At 38.5% G+C, this 26,655-nt stretch overlaps 1 protein-coding gene across 7 annotated transcripts in view; it reads left to right on the forward strand.

Moving 5' to 3' along the window:
- The window catches only part of PCDH7 (protocadherin 7), a 417,613-nt gene that overhangs the window by 54,889 nt on the left and 336,069 nt on the right, over positions 1-26,655 (forward strand). The window contains exon 2 of one of the 7 annotated variants that reach the window (XM_088131405.1): positions 3,642-8,844. The exons of 4 other annotated variants lie outside the window; for them this stretch is intronic. In XM_088131405.1, coding sequence (XP_087987531.1) covers positions 3,642-3,719 — 78 coding nt within the window. In that variant the 3' untranslated portion in view covers positions 3,720-8,844. 2 more of the 7 variants (XM_088131406.1, XM_088131409.1) reach the window with 2 other exon arrangements.

The following is a 26,655-nucleotide window of genomic DNA, read 5'->3' on the forward strand; positions in this document are numbered from 1 at the left end:
ATACAGATCGGTAGATAGATGAGGTGGAGCTTGAAAAACCATCAGGAGGAATTGGTGTGATAGAGAATTGGGCCTTTTGTAAGGGCATTGTGCAATTCTGCACCAAGCAGTGGATGTAGTGAAGTCAACTTACTTACTCTTTCCAGAGTGCCTGTTTGGAATATGCTTTTCTTAATTATAGTATCTTCTCCATCAGAACAGTTGGAAGCCTGCTGTGAGCGATCTTCATCATTCTTTGCAGACATGGAAAATTGGATTTGCCTTGCCTTGGACTTCTCTGTCGGGGCAGGTCATAGGAGCTGGAATCTAAGAAACTGTTCATCTTGTTCATATGGATTCTTCTTAGCCTATTTATCTCAAAGATGGGTACAGGATATTTGGAGAGATGTGGGCCAGATTGGGACTTGCTTCACGGTTATTGGAAGGACATGTTCCCATTCAGTGAGGATATTATTTGATTTTTATTAAAAACAGCCATCATTGATGTAATTTTTGGCCAGTCTCTAATCTTCCATTTCTGAGTGAGACAACAGAGAAGACGGTAGGCTCTCAGCTCCAGTTGAATATGGATGGAGCTTATTAGCTAGACTAATTTCAATCAAAGGTTCATCTTGGATATAGTACAGAGAATGGTATGGTTGCCTTGGTGGATGATTTATGCCAGAAACTAGGTGGAGGTAGTGCTACCCTGCTAGTTTTCTTGCACCTCTCAAAGACTTTCAGGATGCCATTTACCATGGTATCTTTCTAGGTCATCTGGTGCTCTTTGGTCTTGGGGACATTACAGTACTTTGCAGTGATTCTTGTTGGGATGCACCTGGAAGGTGGGACTGGAAGTTTGCAGTCCAACATGTAGGTCATTGACTTGTAGAATCCCACAAAGTTCTGTGTTGTCTCCAATGAAGTTTAACCACTATGTAAATGAGGAGAAGGGCATTTGGAACTCTAGAAGAGATGCTACCAGCATGCTGATGGCACCCAGTTCTATTGCTCCCTACCATAATCATGAGAAGGGAGAAAAAGCTAAAATCAAATCCAGATAAGATAGATTTGGTTTTTGTAAGGAGAAAGCTGGAGTTGGAACCTGGTTGGACTGGGGTTACATTCCCCCAGAAACAACACCTTTGCACTTATATTTACAAGTGACAGTTGTAGCATGGAGTGTGTTTGCACATTTATCACTATTGCTCCAGCTGTGACTCCGTTAGCTGGTCAGGCTTAGCAGTAGTTATTCACCATCTGATCTCATTCTATCTTGTCTATTGTAACATGCTTTTTCATTAGACTAACACTGAAATTTTTCCAGGAATTACAGTTGGTGGAAAACATGGCAGTTAGACTGCTGACCTATGTATGGTATGGAGATCATATGATTCCTGGTACTAAAAGATATATAGGATAGCAATTGCCTACTGGTACGGCTTAAGGTTTTGTGTTGGCTTTATCGCCCTAAATAGCTTATAGTCCTAACTGTTTGAGGGCTGCCTCTCCCACTATGAACTTTAGATCAGCAGGAGAAGCTCTTTTGAAGTCCACCACTCTTGACCTTGGAGAAAATCTATGTGTTTGTTAAGAGTTGACACTGACTTGGTAGCATATCGTTCGTCCATCCATCCATCCATCCATCCATCCATCCATCCATCTTCCAGAAGCTCATTTATCTGGTATGAAGGAAAATGCCTTTTGCCATGTTGGCCTGGGGTACAGAATGTGCTTCCCAATGAGGTGTGCTCCCATTTTTTCTTACTTAAAAAAAAATAAATCTTAATTAAAATTTTAAAAAAATTAATTGTACTTTTTTTTTCTTTTTAGTTTTGCAATTGGTACTTGTAATTGCTTTAAGTAATCCTGAGAATCAGAAAGAAAGATAGCATATCTGATAAATGAATACATAAACAAAAAACGTAACATAGCCCATGGACTGGCGTCATGCAAACATGCTAAATATCAAGCAAAAACTAAGTTATGCTTGGCACAGTTCAAACGCCGATTTAGTGCAGTGTTTGAGTTGTGCCAAAGCATAAGTTAGTTTTGCTTGATATGTTACTGGAATGAGTAATAAATTATGGCTTAGTTTGGAACAGGAAGCCAAGTGACTCACGCAATAAATCAGGAGCAGGGAAATGAGATTCGAGTCCAGTCTTACCCATGGAAACCATTTACTCTCAGTTCAACCTACCTTCATGGTAGTTATTGTAGAGAAAAAGCAAAAGATAAAATAAAATAAAATAAAAAGAGGAGCGGGTACTGGAGTTCCAGGAGGAAAGACAAGTTATAAATCTTAGGAATTAAGTAAGGAAAAAAAATGGTTGGTTATTAGCTGGCAATGTGGCTTCACCAGATGTGTAAGTGGATGGGAAAGGTTCATTCACTTGTTGCTTTATTTATTTATTTATTTATTTATTAGGTGCCTTTGAGTCAGTTTTGACACCCGATGATTACCTGGACAAGTCCATGCAGTTTTCTTTGGGGTGTGATTGTCTTCTTCCTAGAGCTGAGAGACAGAGACAGTGACGGACCCAAATGAACTTGCAACACCTTATACCTTTTAATAACGTTGTTAGTCAGAAAAGCTGCTTCCAGACTCCTTCTGGCTGGCCCAAAGTCACCCAGCTGGAATTCATGCCTAAAGCAGGACTAGAACTCATAGCCTCCTTGTTCCTAGCCTGGTGCCTTTAACCATTTTGCCAAACTGGGTCTATAATTCTTTTCTTTTTTTTTAGTTCCCTTTTTTTTTTTTTTTTTTGCTGGTTTGCTTTTCTGCCCCTTAAAACTCTAGCTAACCCACGAAAATGCAGAGCAACAGCAGGTTTTCAAAAAGAAGATAGAATTGAGGAATTTTGAAGAACATCTTAGATAAATGTGCAAATTCTGGTCATTTGCAAGATATTCTGCTTTATGAAATGTACCCCAGTTGAGACAAAACTTCATAGAAAGTTTCAGTGCAGTACCAGACTTGAAGGAATATAGATATTTAGCCCTGCAGGCAAAATTCCGATACTGTCTGTTCTCTATCTCTCCTACTAACATCTTGATGGTGTTTTTTTCTATCTGCGGTCCATTCCATGGACAACTGCTGTCAAGGTTCATGTGAAGAAAAGTTGTATAACAAGTTTACTGCTACACCATTTCTTTGATTTTCTGGATGTTACAAGGAAGAGGCAGAGCAGTTAAATTTTTAGCAGCAGAAAAAACAACTATTTATGCTTAACAGTGCATTCACTCTAGCAATGCATTTCATATGGCCTCTTTATTCCCATGTTAAATTTCACTTGCTTACACACCTGATAAACTAGTAATCAAGTGCAACTTCTTTTTTTCCTTTCAGGACAATAAATCTACATTTTTAAGGACTAAATAAAATACAAAAACACACATACAGCCCATTCAAAGCATCCCAAGAAAAGGAGATGAAATGCAGTACATTTCTAATTAAATAAACATGTTTTGTTTTAAGTTGCCATTCTTGAACTGCAATATGATGACTGTTTACAATCAAAGCTAATGGAGTGTTATTGGAATTAAGGGTGCGGAGAAGTGACTCTCTCCTAAAGAAAGAGTAAAATTTTGTGGTAGGTATAGGTTAGCCAAACCCTGCTCACATCCCGGTAAGAAGACATATATTTTTGTATTTTTTATAGGTGGAAACAGTGCAGACCACGCAGTCCCCTGGCCACATTGAGGAATCGTGTAAAATGAATGTATGTGCTCGTAAGTGAAATATTCATGATCGAATTTCCAACTCTTAGCCTATGTTGGATCATAAAAAGACGTGACCTCTGATCAACAGTGTCATTTATGAAATCGATTCCCAAGAGGCGGGGTCACTGCAAAACTGAGAACACATTTAAAGCAAGAGCTTCTTATTTTTCAGAAAGACTTCTGAATCATATTTTTTTTTAAGGAAAAAAAATACGTGCATATGAGTTATTAACCATTGACTATTGTGATGGTGGCATTTTTCGGAACAGTAAGGATCTGATTTAAGAGAAATGAAGGGATGTGAGAAAGGTTTTGTCCAAGAAAAGGGTCAGCTGTGGATGGACAGGATCACCACACAGAATCACATTCCATCCTGTATAGGACCATAAATTGGAGAACAAGCTTGATCTCCCCCTTCGATCTGCCTGAGAAGACTGGAGCCCAGAGAGTGGATTTCATTAGAGATTTAATTAGTAAAATAAATGTCTCTTAATTTATTGGAAGGATTGGAGGATGGTGGTAATATCAAAATGCTTGGAGTAAGAAATTAAGTATGCTACATAAGCAAAAGATGATGATGATGATGATTATATTATTATTATTATTATTATTATTATTATTATTATTATTATTATTATTTTAAAAGAAAGCTCTAAGCATTTGCTAGGTCAACAAAGAACAAGGTTATCTATACCTCAGAACTGATTCTGTGAAATCAGAAGACAACCCAGCATTTATAATTATGGTTGGAGAAGTATGGATTGGGCCTCTCAGTTTGCCGAATTATTGCATGAAAAGAGAAAATGAGAGGACTTTTTGGCAGTTAAAACATACATTGTCCAGCCAGGAAACTGAAATATTACAAAGTGGTCTGCCATAATATATGTATTTTAAAACATGTTATTATTAAGTCTTGGCTTATTTATAATGTTAAGATTATTGGGGTTGAAAAAAAAAGTCTTTCCTCATTGAAAATACCTTTCTGTTGAATTAAGAGGGTGTCTGTACGATATGGACAAGCTTTTAGGTTTCTAGTCCCTCTTAAACTTAATTGGTTATAATTGTATGTGTGTGCATGCTCACACACACACATGCATTTATAGCCAAGGTGTTAAACAGTCAAGCTGAATACATTAAAGAAAAGGGCTTGGAACCAGATAAAAGATGCAGAATGAAAGCTGACTCCAAGGAAGGGAGGGAGGGAGGACGGACGGATATATGGGTTGGGCTAAGCCATGCAGATAAGAGGGAAAAAAAGAGTCCCCCAAATTGGACAGAAGGACCTTCCTTTTTCTTCTCCCACATCAAAGGGTTGCCACAGCTTGATTTTCATGATCCTTTTTTCCTTCCACAAGGTTTCCTAATGCTCAAGAAAGTTGGTACAGAAGCCCTGGGAGAACTCCTACCAACTCCATTCTGTTGTCTCCCTCATGAGATCCGGGCTAGTGTTTTGCCATGTGATGGAGAGAAGCTGTTTTCTCCTGCCCTTTTCTCATTTGCCTTTCCATCAGCACCCAAATGCCTCAGTATTGTCCTGTGATCACCCCACAGTAGTCTTATCACATTCCCAGGTCAGGACTGGAGCATTCCCATGCCAAGCCTTCAGCGTTTTGGAAAACAGCCAGTATTTCTCCCTTAAGCCAATATAGAACCATACAGCTGATTTCTTTCCCCTTTCCTTTTGCTGAAGTGTTCATGTGACCAACTCAGATTTGGTCCATCACTGATAGGATCATGGGGAGGTCCCTATATCCTAAGAGGAAGGGAGAGAAGACAGGACACTGGCTTGTAATATCAGCCGGTCAGTCCCTTCGAAAATTTCCACCCCCAACTAATGACAATGCATTTTGATAGCCAGCTTGGACAGCACATCGCCATTTTAACAAGTTATTATTCTGACAGAGCAGGGATTATGTTTGCTAAACGTCTCTTTCTCTAGTGAGGAAAAAAAAATCAGCGTCAACATAAAAGAAGCAGGGGAATTGCTTTATTTAAACTTTCTGCTGACCCATAAGCCGTAAACTGTAAATTTCCCTATTCAAATAGATGCTTTATATCTGTTACATTTATATGAAAAGATTATGTTGCATTCATTTATACATTGTACACTTAAACAATCACTTGACTTCACAGTATGCCTTTCCTAATACACAAAATTCAGTGTTAAATGCTTCAATTTTATTGAAGAGAAGTATTTTCTTCCTACTGATTCCAGTGAGGAGTCAAAGCATAGTTCTTGACTCTTCTTCTGAAATATATGAAAACACTTAATGTTTGCTTTATCATATCATTCTGGTTTAATGGGTATGCGTTTTTTTTCCCTTTTGTATTAAATCACACATATCTATTTAAAACAAAATGGAACTGGTGATCTGTCCACTTTTGGTAATCCTTCTCAGGTGTGAAAACTATGATACAGTAGAAGTTTTAATCATCCTATTGTATTAAGATTATATTAGCAAATGACAAAGTCTGTATACTTCTACTGTATTGTTTTTTTGTTTTTTGTTTGTTTTTGTCAACAAAATCAATAAGTAACATTAAACATTTTAAACATCTACTTCCTCATTTTTATTATTTATTATTTTGAGTTGTTTCAGAGTTCTCTGTTCATATTTCCTTCACATTACCTTGAAAAAGTTTTCGGAATGCGTTGGTATGGTAAGACACAAAGGCTTTCAATATTGCTTACTAAACCACCCCATTTTACATTTATCTAATTCAAGGGAAAATAATTGAGGTGAAGAGACAGGAAAAGAAAGAGTGAGTGCACGCAAACAGGCCTTGGTTTCCATATATTACCATTTTGTCTGCTAGCAGAAGCTCTTTTGAGGTCACCTCATAATAGAGTTCACATAAGAGATGTGAATTAATTTTGCAAAAAAAAAAAAAAAGAAGAAGAAAAGAAAAAAAAGAAAAGAAAAGAAAAGAAAAGAAAAAATGAATCCCAATGAAGTCCATTCAATATCATCTTCATTTATACTAAAAATAATGTCAGCTCTTTGGGGAGTTCCATATTTTTAGATTATTTTTTTTTTGAAATTTATTATTATTAGCGATGAGATTATAGGAACTGAGTTAGAAGACTGCTCTTAATAGCTACTGTTTCCTTCAATTCAAATGCTTATGGTGTGGTCAGGAAAGAATAAATCATTTCCATAGAATGCCATCAGAATAATGACTAAGGCAGCCTAGGAGAGAATTCTGGTGTCAAGATAGGTGCAAAATTTACTGTTCCAGGAAACACCAAAGCAGTCCTTTTTTCCCCTCCCCCAGAATACACCAATCTGATCATTTCTGGGGCGATCCAGTAATTTACTGGAATAGGCAGTGATTTGTGGTGTCCCAGTTGCAGTTCAATCTCAAAATAGTGAATTTTGCACATCTCCAACAGCTTCCAAAGAAAATGGCTTTTGGTGCATGACAAGAAACAAAAACAGTTTTATCAAACAAATGAACTCAAATGAATGCATAATGAAACAAGTGCAAGCATAATGAATAAATAACAGAACAAATGAATGGAAACAGAACAATAGAAACGAACAGAGTAACAAGACAAATATATGCCTTTATTACACATATACCCCATTCTTTCTTACAGTGAAGACCAGTATGATTTAATTTAGGCACGTTTTAATTTAGGAACCTATGGAAGCATTCCAGGTGTTTCTCCCCTACCAGTATTTCCAGCTTCTTATATCTGCCATTGAGAGGCAGTTTGGTGTGGTGGTGAAGGCACCAAGCTAGAAACTGGGAGGGTGAGTTCCAGTCCTGCCTTAGACACAAAGGCATCTGGGTGGCCTTGGGCCAGTCCCTCTCTCTCAGCCCTGGAAAGAAAAGGCAAGCAAACCACTTCTAAAAATCTTGCCAAGGAAACTGCAGGGACTTGTCCAGGCAGCTGCCAGGAATCAAGACTGACCCAAAGGCACCAAAAAACAAAAAATAAAACAAAAAATAAAACAAAACAAAGCACCCTTTCCATTGCATTGTATATATTGTTTCCACATCGCAAATCCAAATCATGTCCAGTGCACAACACTTAATAATGTGTATCCCTCTAGCAAAAAAAAAAACAAAAAACACCCTGTAAACAATGTAAATGATAAAGATACCTTCAACTGAGATTGACTGCTGGTGATTGCATTCACTTGACTTTTTTTTCAGCATTGATTTGCAGCTGCCTCCTTCCAAGACATTTTTTCCACTTGCCAGTCTAGCCTTTCAGCCTGGAAATACCATTCAAGTAGTAATCATAATGGACCCTGCTTAGCTTCAGAGATTCAGCCAAGGTCTCCAAGATGTTGCCACCTCTTGAGACTAAGTGTTCTAAACTATTAAGAGGTTTTATTTCCTCAAATCAAGCTGGCTTGTATATGTTACACATAGGTGTGGATATATTTGAAATGAATGGCTATCAGTTTTCTGCAGAACTCCTCAGCAGCCTTCCTCAACATATGTTTTCAAGAAAACTTAGTGAATCAGAGTTCTTACCATTGACTTTGTACCTTGGCCACTAGGACTTAGAAGCCCTACACCTTTGACAATAAAGCCACCACTTTTATCCATCCCTACTATCCAGGACCTACTTACCATGAGTACTTAGCTCCAGTCCAATTATGGAACCAGGGCTAATTGATCATTAAATGTTTCCATAGCATTAACCAGTGTCACCTAATGAGTCTGAAATGTGTGCCTTCTCTGTTGAAGCATCTGCCCTCTTGAATACCATTCCCCTCCCCAAAGGTATGTCTGCCTGCACCCTGGCCATGTTCAAAAGAGGTCTTTCCCCAGTCCTTGGTTTGAGTGAGTATTGGGTCCTGTGTGTTTGATTGTCATTAATGATTGCTTGCTTATGGTGTTTGGGTGTTTAATTGTACTGTATGATTGATTTTACTGTACATCACTGAGAGTCTTTGAGGATTTGGGCAGCCTTATACATCTCTAAAATAAACAAACAATTCCTCTTTTTGATTGTCTATTAAAGATGACCACACTTGATCATGGGTAGGCAGAAAGGAACTCATCCAGCAAGTGTAGAAAATGGGCAATTGTAACACATCTGTCCAGCTCAGAGGGTTTTGTGATTTCAGTATGTGGGTACACACACACACATTTTCAGGATGTTTATGACTACATGAGAAGATAGTCAGAATAACTTAATATAACAATGATTCTGCTAGATATTAATATAGAACCTGGCCTTAAAGATAGGCCTGATTTATACATGCTTGTCCATCACACTCATCTTTTGCAATAATTTCATTTGTTATTTTTCTTAGATGTGTATTTAAATGATGCATTAGAAGTGCATGGATCATGCCAGTATATTTATCTGGGAACCTGAATTGGCTGTAGAAGCCTCTTGAGTGTACATTTCAGGTTTACTCTTTATTTATTTACTGAAAACATTTGCAGTGGAAATAAAGTCCAAGGAACATGGCTTTTCAGCAGAATTCATAGTGTTTGCTCACACTGCATCCTGATGGAATAATGATTTCTAACAACTCAGTAATCAAATTCCAGAGAAATATATTACACTTGGCAGAAATTCAGATAATGTTTGAATGTAGCATCTTGTAGCATTAGCTATGTAAGGATTAATTCATTGACATTTAGCGATAATGATTGTACCACAAAGAAAGAACAGCCATGATTCAGTGGATTTTGGATCACCAAGTTAAAACATTCTCTTGCCTAAACCTGTGCATATTTACTTGGGGAGAAGTCTCATTGCAATTGCTGAAATGTATTTCTGACTAGATAAGGGTAGAATTGAACTGGAAGAGGCTGGATAATGAAATTATCCCCTTGCAACTGAGTTGACAATTCAGTCTGGCTTGATAAATTCTCCTGCAGATTATCTGATGCTGTGATCCTCAAGCCCTGAAGATTCAAGGATGAATGCTTGCCTTTTTTGACCTGTGCATGGTCGTCTTTGTCATCTCTAAACATTCCAACTCTAAGTACTGAGATCTGAGGCTAACATGTTGGGAGAACATGCAGTCAGGTGCTTTAGCTTCATCCCAATCCAGAATTGCCATCCATTGTATTAACACTAGCAGTCTTTTGATTAATGCAGAATTCTTACTACCATCCCTTTTCCTTCTCAGAATCTGTCCCTAGCAGTGGCATCTTGAAGGTCTGTTGACTGTGTCCTACTTTTTGCACATCCACAGTGTTTAGCAGATAACTATCTCATGAAGAATAAAACTCCTTTTTGTTGCCTGTTACCACCCCAATAGGGAAAGGTCAGCAAAACAGTAGGAGATCAAATGAACAACGGTGTATTCTTCCCAGCACTTTCAGGACAATTTTCACAATTTACAACAGAGAGATGGAAAGATTTTTTTTTTTTTTTTAACATAAGACTCTTTCTTCTTTGCCTCCTACTGCCAGTTGATTGTTGGATAATGTCTACTTTTCTCTGTCTGATGGGAACAAGCAAAAGCTTGCCTGTACAACTAGTAGAATTCTAATTTTCTTGGCTACTGTTGGATAGAAAGCAAGAGTCTAAAAAGAATATATGAGATTAGTGTGTGTTGCTTCACAATATTTTGATTTTTTTTCCCTATGGGTCAGATGGTATAAGAGTTTTAGTACTACAAATAAGCAGTCTTGGCTGCTTGCAGGTATACAGTTATCCAGGTAATATAGCTTGAATGAAATTATCACCAGAAACTCATGAAATTAACCAAGCAAAGATGGATTTCTCTTTTATGTGAAGCATTTCTAGGCTAGTCTTCATCACTTCAGATTCTAGAATAATGTCCAAAATAAATAATAATTTTAAACATTTTATAATAAAATAGACATCCAATAGCTATAATAAAAGATAGAACTCTTTTTTCCAAAAAAAAAAAAAAAAGTTATATCCAAATGACAAAATCCACTCAGAGTTTATGTTGTTAAAATGTCCAGATAAAAATATAACTTCAAGTTGGGGCATTGACCAGATATACATACAAGGGCATTTTCAAGTTCAGTATCTCCACAGAGAAAACCATCTTATTTGGATTAAATATTCCATTCCAACAAGGAACCAAAATAAGCATGGACCGGGATTTAATGGCTGGTTCAGAGACGAATGAGAATTCAGCAGATGGTTTTGTGAACAGCCACTTGCAAACTCTTCCATTATCAGTGAAAATAAATTCACAGGAAAGCCTAAGAACTAAGGAAACTAAGGAAGGAAACCAAATCTTCACCCCCAAGTACTGGGGGATAAATTGGTCCCAAACTGGAAGTAGGTCAGTTGCTGAAATTCTTGTAGCCCTGTCATGTTCATCTCAGTAAATCTTGTTATGGTGAGCAACTTGCTTGAAAGAAGAATTTTGGGTTGAATCAGCTGCCAGGAGTCTGATTTTGGGGGGTGGGGTGGGTTGTTTCAGGATTTTTAGTGGGTGAGCTAAGTTCTTCAGCACCTTCAGGGTTCAAGGCACTCATTTTGCTCCTCAACCTCTTCCCAGAAGCCTAAGGAGCCCAAAGTTGGGGCTCTTTCACTCAGGGGGAGGCTGGAGGCCAGCAAATGAACATGGGAGAGCCAGATTTAGGATCTGTAATTTTTCCACCTGATGAACAGGAAAGGATAAAACCTCTATTTATAAAGCAATAATCTTTTTATAGCATATGGATAAAAAATTGTGCCAGCAAATATTCCAAGGGAGGAATACATCACACTCACAATGTACTCTTTTCCTTTTCCTTTTCCTTCTCCTTCTCCTTCACATTTTAATATTAAATATAAAATATGTGCAAGAGTAGGCTTTTTCCATTTTTTTGAGAAAGTTTCCCTTCAAATAACCTCCCCCTCCCCGCCACCATGATCTGTTCCCCTCTCCCCCATTACTGATGTCCAAAACTGAATGGCATTAAGGAATGTGTATTTAAATACAAACCTATCAGGCACTGATGTGATATGATGTGGTGTGTGCAATCATTACTAAGGCATTTTAGAGATTAATTTAACCCATTCTTCTGCAGCTGGAGTACTTATGGCTGGGATCTTCCACTGATATTCGCTGTATTTTGCATGGGTGATTTCACAAAGGAAATAGGGGCTTCAAAGGAGTGATTATCATCAGTACTGTATCTGCCTGTGTACAAGTGTTTGACTCACTCTCTTCCTGCTGTGGTTCCAATCATTACCACTCCTCTCACAAGCTGTTACTTGCATTTTTTTTTTAATGTGCTTATGAAATGCTGGCACAATTAACATTTAACTGTGATACCTAGTGATTCTATTACACCAACATCAAGTTTTGAAGCACAGCTTTTCTTATGTTTTTCATAAACATTAAAGGTAGAAATTAGCACGGTAGCCTCCTAGACTGTATGTTTGGAAGAGTACCATGTAGGCCCTGATTCCCAGATGAATAAAAAGAGCCTTGGAAAGTCTGTTTTTGATTATAGCAACACTGTTTTGGCTGTGGTGCCCAAGTTTGCAAGTTGCGCATGTAGAGATTTGAAAACAATATGTAATAAACAGTGTTTCGCATCTGGGTTTGAAGGAAAGGGTTGATTGGGGGAATATTAAGGAAGGGGTACTGGAAAGATCCCGGAATGGGGAGTTGGGATTGTGGTGGGAATTGGCAGTTGAAAAAAGAAAAATGGAAGGAAGGAAGATGGAATTAGCTGGATGAAAATGTGCTTTGAAGATTACTAAGTGTAATTAGTGCCTTGCTAAAGCCTATTCTGCCATCTGGGGAAATTTTTTATACGTCCATCCTTCAAATAAAGGTTTTGTGTTACAGACAAAGGCCTCTTCATTTAAGATTATGGTCCATAGTCTACTATGCTTGCCAAGCGTGGGTAGGTAGATAGATGTTTTTAATTTTCCAGTCTACGGCTCATAGAGAGAAAGAGAGGGAGACTGGACCAAAATCATCCAGCCAGCTTCTGTGCCCAAGGGAAGACTAGAACCTGAGACTTCCTGCTTCTAGTCTAGCACCTTAACCACTACATCACACTGGTTGGTTTGTGTCTATAAATTCTTTGAAGGAAGAAGGAAACCCTGAAAATTACACTGGGAAGGGTTTGTCACTTTGTCACTTATTTTAAGACAAAGAACACATCTGTGATACCCCTCAATGCCTCTGAAGACCTACCAAATAACTTTTACAAAGATTCAAGGTAATCAAAACTCATGAAATCTCAGCATTTTTGCAAGCAAATCTGATGATGTTTGGGCTGAGAGCTAAAACTGCATGTAAGATCACATAAAGTTTGACATTCTTGTGCAAGCTTATGGGATACCCCAGAATTACCTCTGATGAGATTTAATGATTTCATGAAGTATGAAGCAGTTTGAGATACAGTCACCTGCTCTATTGTGCGGGATATTTAACTTTGACAGGCAATATAATATTTTCTCAACCATTATTTGTCCATATTTCCTTTCTGGACTGATGTCAAAATACTTGGAGTGTTTGTGTATGTGTAGATATATACTGTATATATACATGTGTGTGTGTGTGTAGAGTACACCATAGGCTGTCCACTCCTGAAAACTCCTTGGATCCTGGGATGCTGGGAACACTTTGATTAATTTATATATTTTAAAAATTTTATAGAGAGCTTAAAAACAGTAAAATCCTGAGATTTTCACAGTTCCTCCCTTTCTCACTATTATCCCTTTAACCTAATTTTTGAAAAAGCTTCTGTTTTAATTCCTACCCAGTGAAAGCTGAGGGCGGGAGGGAATTCAGTTAGGTGTAGTTCTACTACTACATAATTGTGAATTTATTTTAGCTCCCCTAAATACTGCTGAGCTTAGCCCTGGATAATTATTAATGAAACCCATTCTTAAAGACTTTAAACAGCTTCCTAGATCTGTACACCTACATGCTGCTGCTGTTGAATAAAATGGCAACAAATTTGTAGGAATTGGTTGGTAGTCATAATTCATAATATTGTATAAGAACCTGATATTGAGATAGTCTTCTGATTTTCCTGAGTTAATTGAAGGATATTTAAATGCCTGTGGATCTAATAGAAGTGTCTGTTCAGCATTTTTGTCAACAAAATATGTTTTGCAGCCATTGATATATTTATCATTGCTACGGATGCATGAAATACATGAAAACTGCAGACTCAGAAATATGTCCTGAAGTAGCATCCAGACAGAATCATTTTTCCCCCTTAGAGAATAATTATTTTTAAAATCTATGCAAAGATGAATGCTGAAGTTAACTCGAAAAGCATTAAGAAGCCCATAAATGTGGCCACCATCACAATATAGGGTACGATGAATGAATCAAATAATTGCATGACTTTTGCAGCTCGCCTGGGTTGCTCCAGTGCTTCAGATGAAGCAATTTTTAGAAGACACCAAGGAATATCTGAAAATCATCCTCACCTTACTCTTTCACTTGCCTTAAAAGGCAGAACCATCACTCACCAGTAGAGCACCCACTTTAAATGCAAATTTCTGTGTTCAATAACTTTGGTTAAAATATCTAAATCACAAGAGCCAGGAAGAATGCCATGCAGTTAAACATTCAAATAGGCAGTACTAAGAATGAAAGTCCAGTCAAAAGTAAAGTTTCCTTCAAATCAAGCTTGACTCCTTGATGACTTCATGGATATGTCCATGTAGTTTTACTGGCAACACATTTATAGTCATGGGATTTTCTGGGAGTGTCCTACCCAAGCATGAGGCCTCTCCTGCATAAATTAACTTTCAGTTCCAGAGAAGGTTACCCAGACATCACCTGCTCAGCATAACAGAGGAAAAAGCAGCTTTCTATTTGCAGGTGAACTATTGTTAGAAGTGACCTACTTGGAATGCAAACCTAGAAATAAACACTAGATGGCAGCAAAGTGAGACAGAGTATTCACTCTTTGCTGCCATCTAACGATCATTTTAATTTGTGCGGTTCAAGTGAAGTAGCCCTACTGCTATTGTGTCCCAGTTATAAATATCAAGTTAGAGTCACGGATATTTGAAATGTGGAAGGCTGCCTTCTCTACAATAAGAACATTGCACCATCTAGGTCAGAATTTTCTGGGTACTGAATGGCAGAGGCTGTCTTACATTTCAGACAAGGACATTTTCCAAAATTAAATGGAGCAGGGCTTGAAACTGGAGTCTTTTGCATAGAAAGCAATTAGTTGAAATAGAGCAGAGTGCCCAAGACTGAACTTACCATTCACTTAAGAAAATCAGGTGACCTCAGCCTAGATTCTGTGTCTTGCTTGCTGTGTAGAGAGAGGGTGGTTGGGTAACATCTCCATGACCATGAATGCTTTAGAGAAAGGTGGGGATTAAAAAAAAAAAAAAGATAGTGCCTGAATAGATGTGAGCAACCTGCACATGTACTAGCAGGTGGTCATCAAAAGTTGCATTCAGAAAATTCAGCAGAGCTCAAATGAGCATTGCCATGGCTGATACATGTTACAGCACAAGACTTTCTTGTCAGATTAGGGTGTCCATCCTGTAACTGACCCTGGAAATAATTCTGTTTTTCTGTTTTTCTTATTTTGGTTCTGTTGTTTTTGTTTTAACTGTATGTGTTATTTTTAATTGTTGGGCTCTAAACCACCCAGAGTTTGGTTTTAAGATGGGCAACGATGCAAATGATATAAACAAACAAATAAAATCACTGCTGTTGATTTTTCACTAAAGTGCTAGCTAAAATATGACCAATGGCGACACGAGAGATATGGGCAAATCAAAATTCCTATCACTACAGTTGTATGCATAGATTCTCTCACCCTTCAGTCCCGATTTGGCCTCTCACTACTATTCTATTCCATTGTTGTTCTGCTCCCCAAAACCATATATTGTGATTTGACAGGATATATTTCTATATACTGTGTACCTAGTGTCTTTGGGGGGAAAAGCCTAACATTTTAAAAGCAGTGCATAAGTCAAAAATGCCATCTTCTCCATTTCAAGATTGCATGTGATGAATTTTATTTGACTTCATGCATTAAAGTGGTCAGCAGACCCTATTAAGTTACATCTTGGGCCATTCTCCTTCAACCCAGTAAGTTGGACTAAAGTTTTCTTCCAGCTGAGTTTGACTTCTGGTGTCCACATCCCCATGTAGTTTTCTTGGCAGCACTGTTGAAGTGTCTTTTTCGAGGATTTCTTTTGACTTTGAGTCTAGCTTCCCACATTAGGATTTCTTAATCATTTCTCATCAAGGATTAACCAGGTTTGATATTAAATACTTTAATATTTGCCTGGTCGACCTTTTGAGGGTCAGCCAAGTTTGGTTTGGTGTGACTACCTGCTGCAACATGATGGGATAGTGAACTTTGAATATTCCCAGCACGTATGGCCAAAATCCAATATTGGCTAGGAATTTTCAGAGTCCATACCAAATGGTTGCTCTCAGTGTTATAATTCAAGAAATTATAATTTGTAAGCTTACCGTTCCTGATTTGCATATACTCTTATTCTGCATGTGTATAAATATTAAACATTTGAACTCAATTGTCTACTTTTTCTTCTCTTTGAATGGTGTCAGGAAGCTGTATTTAGCATGAAACTACACAAAGGCTATTCATAGTTTGACAGAGAACAAACCTCCCCTTTGGGATCCTCTCTAGACAACTTACACTAGGTTTTTGCATTAACCACTTAGCTGAGCGAGAAATGTGTGTCATTTATTTGAACAAGACTACAATCTTTTCCCTCTGCCTGAAGCTAACTTCCAAGTACATGTTTTGTTTATTTCAGGAAAAATTTCTAGTCCAGTCACAATCATCAGTGACTGGATATAAATGAGATATAAGCTTAAGTTGATGAGCAATAACCCTGCAGGTTACTCATATAAACATGCTTGATATGTGATTTCTGTAAGGGGAACTTCCTTTTCTAGAGTAGGATGAAGAATGTGAATCAAGTCTGTATAATTTGTGAATAACCAAATTAAATGCTGGTCACTAACCATATTTTGTAGAATTTACAAGGATGCAATTTATTATGTTTTGATTGCTAATCAAGGAGTATGTTGTATGTGTGTGTGTATTAAAAAAAATCCCCTCTCACCCCTATGGGTGGTCTGTGTCTTCCTCAGTCTTGGGTCCTCTACCAGAGGCCTGGGAGTTTGAGAGTTCTGCGCAGTATCTTAGATGTTCCTAGCACTGCACTCTTCTGGACAGAGAGCTCGGATGTTGCTCCTGGGATCTGTTGGAGCCCTCTCCCAGCTTAGGGAGCTCCCACCACTGGGACCACTTTGGCCTTTACTTTCCACATCCTCTCTAGTTCCTCCTTCAGGCCCTGGTACTTCTCCAGCTTCTCATGCTCCTTTTTCCTGATGTTGTTGTTACTTGGCACTGCTATATCTATCACCACCGCTGTCTTCTGGTCCTTGTCTACTACCACAATATCCGGTTGGTTGGCCAGTACCTGCCTGTCCCTCTAGATCTGGAAGTCCCACAGGATCTTAGCCCTGTTATTCTCCACAACCTTTTGTGGAAACTCCCATCTGGACTTGGAGGGTCTAGCCCATACACTGTGCAGATGTTCCTGTACACAATGCCAGCTTCTTGGTTGTGCCATTCAGTATATGCTGTTCCTGCCTGTATCTTAACACCTTCCACTATGTGTTGGACTGTCTTGAGGCCTCTCTGCACAATCTTCACCTTGGGTCCTATCTAGTGGTAGTTCCTGCTTCAGTGGATCTGGTGCTTAGTGCCTGTTCTTGTGCTGCTATGATCAGAGCCTCAGTGGTAGGATTTCCCAATGTCAGCCACCTCAGCTATCTGTCAATGTACATCCCATGCAGGGTCTTGTCTTGCCATGGCACTTCTTGCGCTTGAACTTCCTCGCATGTCTGCTGCTGCCTCAGGCATTCTCTTAGCAACTCATCTTCGGGTGCCAACTTACTGATGTACTCTTGTATGCTCTGGGTTTCATCCAGGACAGTGGCTTTGACACTCATCAGACCCCACCCACCCTCTTTGCGGCTGGTGTACAATCTCCAGGTGTTGGACTTGGGGTGGAAACCTCCATACATTGTGAGGAGCTTCTGGGTCTTCACATCGGCAGCCTCCATGTCCTCCTTTGGCCAGCTCACTATACCGGCAGGGTATCTGATGACTGGCAGGGCGTACATGTTGATGGCATGGATCTTGTTCTTCCCATTGAGCTGGCTCTTCAGGACCTGTCTTATCCTTTGCTGGTACTTGGATGTTGCTGTCTTCCTTGCCTCCTCCTCATGGTTCCCATGTGACTGTGGGACACCAAAGTATTTATAGCTGGTCTCTATGTCTGCTGTGTGGCCAACTGGTAGTTCCACTCCATCGGTCTTAACTACCTTCCCTCTCTTTACTACCATCCAGCCACACTTCTCCAGTCTGAATGACATCCCAATGCCCTCGCTGTAGATCCGTGTCGGGTGGATCAGTGAGTTAATATCTTGTTCACTCTTAGCATACAGCTTGATTCATCCATGTAGAGGAGGTGGCTGATGGCAGTTTCACTCTTGAACTTGTATGTGTGTGTGTGCATATATCTACACATGCGCACGCATACACACACATAGACTATTTTGAAACTGTTAGGTAATGAGATGGGTTGTATTTGCCTCAATAGACTCCAAGCAGTGTGAAGTTCTCTTAAACTGTTTCTGGTGATCTGCTGACATGACTTGATTAGATTCACATATATCATCCTAAACCATTATTTGATTTATTATGTGCCATCAAGTTGTTTTTGACTCCTAGTGACCACAAACCATGGCTTACTTAACACTTCAATAAAGCAGAATTGAGTGACATCACCTTAAGCCAAAAAACTTATTTAATCATGGTGGCTGAAGTCTTTTAGAGTTCTGATTTTTCCCAAAACACTTTTTTTTTTGTTCTACCTTTCAACATTAAACACCCACCCACCCAATAACATCATAAACAAATAAGTTCCAGCCACTCTAGTGATTTCATGTTGTTATCGATCACATCTTTTCTCCACTTAGCAGCCTGAGGCTGGCTAGAGTGCCATAGTATGGTCTCCAAGCCCAAACAGCATGTGCATGCTTGTGCTAAGCCCAAACTAAATATTTTACTTTGATGTGGAAACTGAGTTATTGTCAGTCATATTATGCAGAAGAACACTGATTGAAAATTGCTCTTCCTTCCTGGTAGAGATGTTGAGATTCTCCTACAGTGCACAACATTGAAGAAGATATGTAGAACAGCTGATGGCACTTAGGAAGAGATGTCTTGAAATAGTCTAAGAAGGGAGAGTATGTCCCTCAGTTTCCAGAATAAAAGGCTGCAACCAGAGGAAGGAAGCAGAGGGAGATTGAGCTGTAGAGGTAATCATGGGCTGCTCCCCCCCACTTCTTTTTGGTTTGGGCTTAGTATACTTTGTGAATCTGGACATGCTTGGGACAAACTATAGCTTAGTATGATGTCTAAGCCTATCTACTGGAATCCAGCAGTTTAAGGGGCTAAAGGGAAAGGATTAGGGGAACTTTTACCCAACCCATGTTTTTTGTGAAAAAGCCAGAAAACCTTAAAGCCTTTGAGACATACTCAGTCACAACTGTCCTACCTCAGAATATTATTTGTTGGACTGCTGTATCAGGGTTGTGGAAATCTAGACAACGACTACATGGCAGTGGAAAAATGCAGACAACTCTAATTCTCTGCTGCTGTGTAGTAGTATGTAAGATTTGTGCAGTCTTGGTAAGATTGCTAGAAGGTGTGTCTGAATTAGAGAAAAATACTTTTTGACCAGATTATCAAAGCATTAGCTAATAGGGATTTACCCATATAATAAGATTTTGTGTGGTGCAAGGTGTCCTGTTATTCCTTCTAATTGAATGATCAGAAAGCATAACCTGGAATGTGCCCTAGAATTCACTGGAGTGAGCAAGGGCATCATGAAAAGCCTTTCTGGATATAGATTAATTGTAGTAGCCCTACCAGACTGACATATTAGGAAAGATCTTAGCAGTACTCAAATGCTATCCTTTCACTTTGTAGTCCTTGATTGTCTGCACTGACTTACCTTCCTCACCACCCATAACCTTCTTGGTATTACTGTTCTTGTTAATTGTGACCAACTGGTGTTGTGATCTCTTCACTTTGGGCCCAAATTAGAAAATTGTCCTTAACCGGTGTAGCTTCATATAGGCTGGGATCTCAGATGCTAACAAAATGTGTCTTTTTGTGGGTTTCCACCCATATCTTAAAAGTATCTCCTGAAATTCTTGTCCAGGTCAACCCTCAATTGAATGTTGGCATAAAAGGACTTTGAAAAGCTATTTGGGAAAGTAGTGGGGATTCATTGAAAACATTTCTATTCTTTTAATTTTTTTTCTTTTAATCCCTGAGATTTGGTTTATGTTTTATCAATTTTGTAAATCCTAGTTGTATTTTGTTATTTCAGATCCATGCCATTTAATTTTGATCTAAACTAGAGTTGTATTGATTGCTGTGATTTAACTGTCTTTGTTATGTGGAATTCTGTACAATGCTTAGAGACAGATGATGAGTCAACTAAGAATTTAGTAAAATAGATAATGGATGTTTAATATTAATGTTTAGCATATAAGTAAGCCTAGAAGGTACAATCAAATTTTGCATTTCAGTTAATTTTGGATCAAATCCCTTGTTTAAACTAGAAGCTGATTCTGAACATCAGCTCTGAATCCATTCTTTGACAAGGTTCTTATACACTGTTGCATTTCGTATGGTGTAGAGCTGCAATTTTAACTCTTTGTGTTAAGCAAATATACAAATGACTTGGTTCAAATGTCACATTTCTGATTCTACAAATGACTTGGAAGACCTAAAATAGTATGTCTTTTTTTTTTTTTAAACTGTCTTTTGCATAGATTGCCACTTGCTTTGATATTAACAAATCCTTAAAGAAGTCAGCTAGGAATTAAGCTTCTCTGCATGGAAAATGTACATTTTCATTGAACAATGTGTCTCTTTTCTAACAGATTGGGGTAATGTTACAAATAATGCAAACACCAAAGAAATAATATGGGCCTTTCTCTGAATTTAATTTTCTTGAAGGTTATGGAAGTATCCATTTGTGGCTACCAGTAAATTTTAAAATACTATTAATTGGTCATCAGGTTTAAATATTTTTTTTTAGTTATGTTTCTATATGATTGAATTGCATTCCTGCAGACTGAATGAGTTCAGGATGCAGCTGAATATTTCATTATTGTAGTTCGGCATCATGCATGGGAACACTGCAGTGTGTCTTTTTGTGAGGATCATCATTGTTAAGAGTAGAACTGTTGATATATAGAACCATCTGTCTACACCATAAAGATGCAACTGGGTTGGGATTACTGATAAGTTTCCATTGTTTCTCTAAAGCCAGCTGTTCCAATTATCACATGAAATGGTTCCTGAGCGTGCATGGCATTGAACGTTTCTATGCAATTATAACACTGACATGCTTTGCAGGCAGTATTTTTCAGAAACAGGACTTCTAACTGCAGGAGGTCAAGCATTAATGTCCACTGTTATGGAAAGCATTATTTTAAGTGGCGGCACATTAGTATGGCTCAAATTAAACTTGAAAAAAATTAAACGTTGGCACAGGGACTAGTAATTGTCAGCCATTATTTCATTCAGTTGCAATATTATGACTGAGAACCATGTTTTTATGTTACGGTAGGCTTGCACAAATAGTGACAACTAAGCTGCATGAGATTCTGTTGAATCTTGATAGGCCGTCTGTTGCTTGTTCAAGATACCAGGTGGCATACTGGTTGAACCTGGATTACAAGGAGTGTTTCAGGAATTCAGGTAAAAGGAATAAAGTGTTACTTAAAAAAAACTGTATTTCATTGGTCTGATTTGCATGCTAAAGGTCCTAGGGTAGATCTTGAATTTATCTGGGTAGACTAGAAAATGGTCCTGTGTGAATACCAGAGTGCTATTCCATGTCAGTGTAGAAAATGTTGAGGTAGATAAACCCATACCAATTCATGACTTGGTTCACCCTTCCCACTTGGCCATAAGTCATAGCTTACAAGTGACAGTGGCTCACACGACAAATTATGTTAAGCCATAATGTAGTTGCTTGATTTTGGCTTAGTGTATGTGAAACCAGTCAGTTGTGATTTATTCAGTAATCCATGGTTAAGGAAGCAAAGGTTTACTGCAGAACCTAATCAATATTTTATTGAGGGGGATACCATCTGATGTCAATGTCTCTTGCTTCAAAGACTCTTAAAGCCCTCTGCAAACTATTGTGGATATAGTTTATCTTCCTTTGAAGAAACATAGTAAGCCAGCTCTTCTGTGTCTTGCTTCTTTTACTGGATGGAATTGGATTTCTGTCCCAAAGTCTGCCTTGCTGGTGCCACTGATTGCAAGTAAAGTGTGTCTGTGTGTGTGTGTATTTGTTTATTAAAAAAAAAAAAGTCTGCCTCTTTAAAAGCAAGTTTTCCCAGGGCAGCATATAAACTGCTACAATCACCAATTAAAATTTTAAATATGCAATAAAATCCTTCTGCCTTTCGTTCTTCCCACTGTCTCCCTCTTAATGTATGTCCTTTTAATTTCAACACTCTACTCAATTTTCTTTCCTCTAAAGTATTAGCTACTTTGTATCACCTCTCACTTTCATCATGGAAGGGAATCCAGAGCAAACTCACCAAAGTAGTGAATGGAAGTATTAAGTATAAGGGAAAAGATGACATTATGGTCCCAAAAGATGAGGCTGCTCTCAGAAGTGAATTAAGCCCCCAATAGCTCAAGTCAATCCACTGACATTTTGATCATATTGATTTGTACAGATATGTTGACAAGATTCACCATTCTGTTAAATCATACATGGTTTGTTCCATTTTGGCCTAGTATTATGGAATTAACCCAGCTGTTGTCAGTAACCTATAGTTGAAACAAACTCTGATTTAGCGTGTGTATGAGTTAAACATGATTTAGTTTAACAGGAACCCAGCCACTATTTTTTTATTTGTCTACAGTGCTATTTACATTGTCATTATCCAAGTGTGTCTGTATGTGTGTAATCTATATATATCTGCAATTAGACGATGAGATACATGTACTGGATAAAGTTTCATAAATTGTTTTAAAAATCAGGTTGATTTTCTATAGACAGTGTTCTAATACTTAATTTAGTGCTTGGAGAGAGTTCTGACAAAATGTGGTCCACTGGAGAAGGAAATGGCAACCCACTCCGGTATCCTTGCCAAGAAAACCCCATGGACAATGTCAAAAGGCTAAAAGATATGACGCCGGAAGATGAGCCCCTCAGGTCGGAAGGTGTCCAATATGTTACTGGGGAAGAGTGGAGGGCAATTCCAAGTAGCTCCAGAAAGAGTGAAGTGGCTGGGCCACAGCCGAAAGGACATTCAGCTATGGATGTATCTGGAAGCGAAAAGAAGGTCCGATGCTGTAAAGAACAATATTACATAGGAACCTGGAATGTAAGATTTATGAACCAAGGCAAGCTGAATGTGGCCAAAAATTGAAGGCCAAAGGAGAAGGGGACGGCAGAGGATGAGATGGTTAGATAGCATCACTGAAGCAATGAGCATGAAACTGAGCAAACTTAGGGAGGCAGTGAAGGACAGGAAGGCCTGGTGCAATATGGTTCATGGGGTCACGAAGAGTCAGACATGACTTAACAACTGAACAACAACAACAACAATTTGTGCTTGGAATTCTTTCAAGGAAACTTGGAATTATGGCAAATGGGCTTTATGCCAGTCCCTTCACACAACTGTTTTTCATTCAGATGAGTTGTGTTGAGTATGCAATATCAGGAGTAACCTCATTTTATCTTAATCTATTCTTAATAAGAGACAGAATTGCAGTTCCTTTGGTAACCTACTAGATCATCCTTGAAATGTTATTAGGAAATATATCCCTTTACATCAGCCAAGATCCTTTCTGATCTTGAACTAATGACTATTGATTATTTGTAGCCAGTCACTGGCTTTTCGAATGATACAACATGAAAATGTGTAATTTGTGCTGAGTGGGTGACTACTTTAACCTAAAATAAAAGCTGCATTATTCCATACTGAGTTTCTGGAGATAGACAATTTGATCTTGAAGACAAGCTGAAAATATGTTCAACCTCTAGAAAAGTGTCATTGGGTATGGTTCAATGTAGACTTAAGCATTGCTGGGGAGGGAATTTTTAAGCAAACATTTGGCATTGTATTTCCATGTAAATGATGTTTTTCAAATTGCGTATTTCTGGAAATGCTAATCTGTGTCTCTACTCCCAGTAATGTATAATTTAAAAACTCTATTATTTTTCTATTTTTAGAAGTATACAGATGACAGCTGCTGGTGCAAGTTTAGAGAAATAATTAATATGGTGAAATTCCATTGCCATTTTCTTCTACAAATTACCAGACAGATGGAAAATGTACTGTGGTGAAAAGTACCCATGTAACCTACATCTCAGAGACACCAGAATTCAAACTCAGAATACCAGGATCTGATGGAACTCAGTTTTGCATAATGCCTCCAAAATAGGGTGCAGGCATGATTTTGATATTTGACAAGGAGAGAATTGAATCAAACCATGAACTTGCAGATGCACTGAAACCAGATCTATCTGGAACTTTTCATCCAGGATCTTCCTGAACTAGAAATTCTTGAACTGAAGTCTTCTCCCAAACCCCTATTCTTAAATCTGTTCAGTGGCTTTCCTATTGCATTTTCTAGCACTGACATAAGTGATGCACAAGGCAGAAGCTGAGAAGATCCAGGCTGGATAGTAACACTTTGGCGTTCTCTTGCTCTGCCCATATGGAAGGGTATAGAATGTGAAAGGAGCATGAATAAGAGCTCTCAGTTAAGCTTTAGACCTTTTCAGAGGCATTAGTGAGCTTCGACACGTTAGCCTGAAACTCATCCCCTATTGCTGCTGACTGTTTAAGGTCACTTCCAGGTGGGAATTCGGATCTGATCACAGAGCAAATTGATTTGAGCAGTGATCTTATCCAATTACCATTCTGCTAGATCCCAGCTTCCTCCTGTTGTAGTCTCATATTTTCCATCAGATGGAGAACTCTCTTTTGGAAGCAGCAGCTATCTCTACAGAAAAAGCCATATTTTTATCTGTTGGATTGCACAAGGACAGCTGTGTAGCTACTGGGAGGCTGTATGGCTCATTTTAGCTCCCAAGTCCTGTTCTCTCAACATGGTGGCTGGACACCAGGACCAGAAATGGTTCTTAAATGTAGTACTATATAGCTTAACTGCTTGCTACCATTACAAGCACAGTGAACAACTGTATGCTGCTGCTTTTTTTCAGAATGGGAAGGACTATATTTTCAAAGCCAAATGTACATTCTTTACTAGGAACAAGTATTAGTTGATTCTAGCTTCAGTGTAAACATGCAAACAAGTTGATATTCCTATTCCTGTAGCCTCGTGGTTCAACAAAATAGTATGAATAGCCTATTTCAATCCTGGCTTGAATGGTAGAATGAAAGTAGTTGAACAATAGAAAGAGTGTCATCTGAATGTCCTAAGCCAACCTGAGGTGGCTGTCATGCCCCTGGATTCCCATTAATATTAGCACTTTATTTTTTATGACATATTCAGGCTATATTTCATGCTGCTAGCAAAAACCATCTATGATATCGTGCTCCACATTTTCAGTCCAATTGGTAAGATTAATTTTACCGTGTAAAACATTCCTTCCACATGTTGGGAGTGGTTTCCTAGATTACATTTTCTCTTGACTTTCTGAGTGTTTATGTATTAGACATAATGTCTGTGAGCTTCATTACAAAGTCCAGTTGTGGAGTAAAATAGATGGTTCAGAGTTTATCATGTCAGAGAACGAGGCTGAAGTTTTGAGTCAAAACCTCCTGTTCTGCAAATCCCTTACAATTGTGATGAAATAGCAGAAGTTTGAGACCTTCTCCAACTTTGATTTTGCACTTCTACAAGAAGATGTTAAAGCAACAGAACAGAAACAGTAGGCTCATCTCACACATTCTTCTATATCCCTACGATCTCCCTACTTCCAGATGACTTCCAGACTGCTTCCAGACCAGGAAGGGGAATTGACAGGGTGGCAGGTGATAGGTGAGGGATGCAATTTGCATCTTTTGAGTGATGATGTCATGGCATAGGTGATGTTGTCATGGCTGCATCAGATGCTTGTGTACTATTCCTGGCCCTATTAGCCCTTTAATGGGAGGGTGAGGGAGAGGGTATGCACATATGTGTAGGTGTTTGTCTCTATCTGTATATATCTTTGCTCAGATACTTCTGGATGGAGTAAAGAAAACAAATTTCATATTATAAGAAGAGATGAAGGTGATATAAATCTGCTGAATGTCTTAAAAATGATTGTCTTGGGCACTACAATATAGTAGATAATATCACTTTATTTTGGGGCCCTATCAAAAGGATAAGAGATCATTTTGTGTGGTAAAATACAATTATTATCTTAACAACTCTACTGGATCCTGAACACAAAACCAGCATCCAACGTTTTTCTGCTGATCGGGCCCAGCACCAGTTCCAGCTTCCCGCCGAATTACCTATTTATCTACTCGCAGGTGGGCAGAAGCTAGGGATGTGTGATGGGCGCTCGCCTGGTCACGCAGAGCAGGCTCAAACCACTGGAGTGTTGGCCATTTCTGGCTGGCAAGCTCCAGCATCATTAAGCCCCTGCGCTACCTTGTCCCCACACACAGCATGGAGAACTTATCAGGGCCAAACAATTCAGGTTATCATAGGTTCCTTGTTATCTCCTCCAATGCTGTTCCTGGAATGAGCCATTGTTACCTGTTACTTCATTGATTGGCTCAAGCAGTCTTAAGATGAAGCTATTAGTGTGTATATGTATATACACCAAAGTATATGTGTGTGTGTGTGTGTGTGTGTGTATGTATATATATGTGTATGTGTATGTATGTGTATGTGTATGTATGTATGTGTGTGTGTGTATATATATATATATATATATATATATATATATATATAGTCTTGATTTCATTTGAATGTATTAATTTTTTTCAAGGTACT

The sequence above is a fragment of the Python bivittatus genome, unplaced genomic scaffold, assembly GCF_059951505.1.
Source record: "Python bivittatus isolate LINGU-HERP-01145 unplaced genomic scaffold, Pbiv_v1 ctg000960_np1212, whole genome shotgun sequence".
Lineage (NCBI taxonomy): Eukaryota > Metazoa > Chordata > Lepidosauria > Squamata > Pythonidae > Python > Python bivittatus.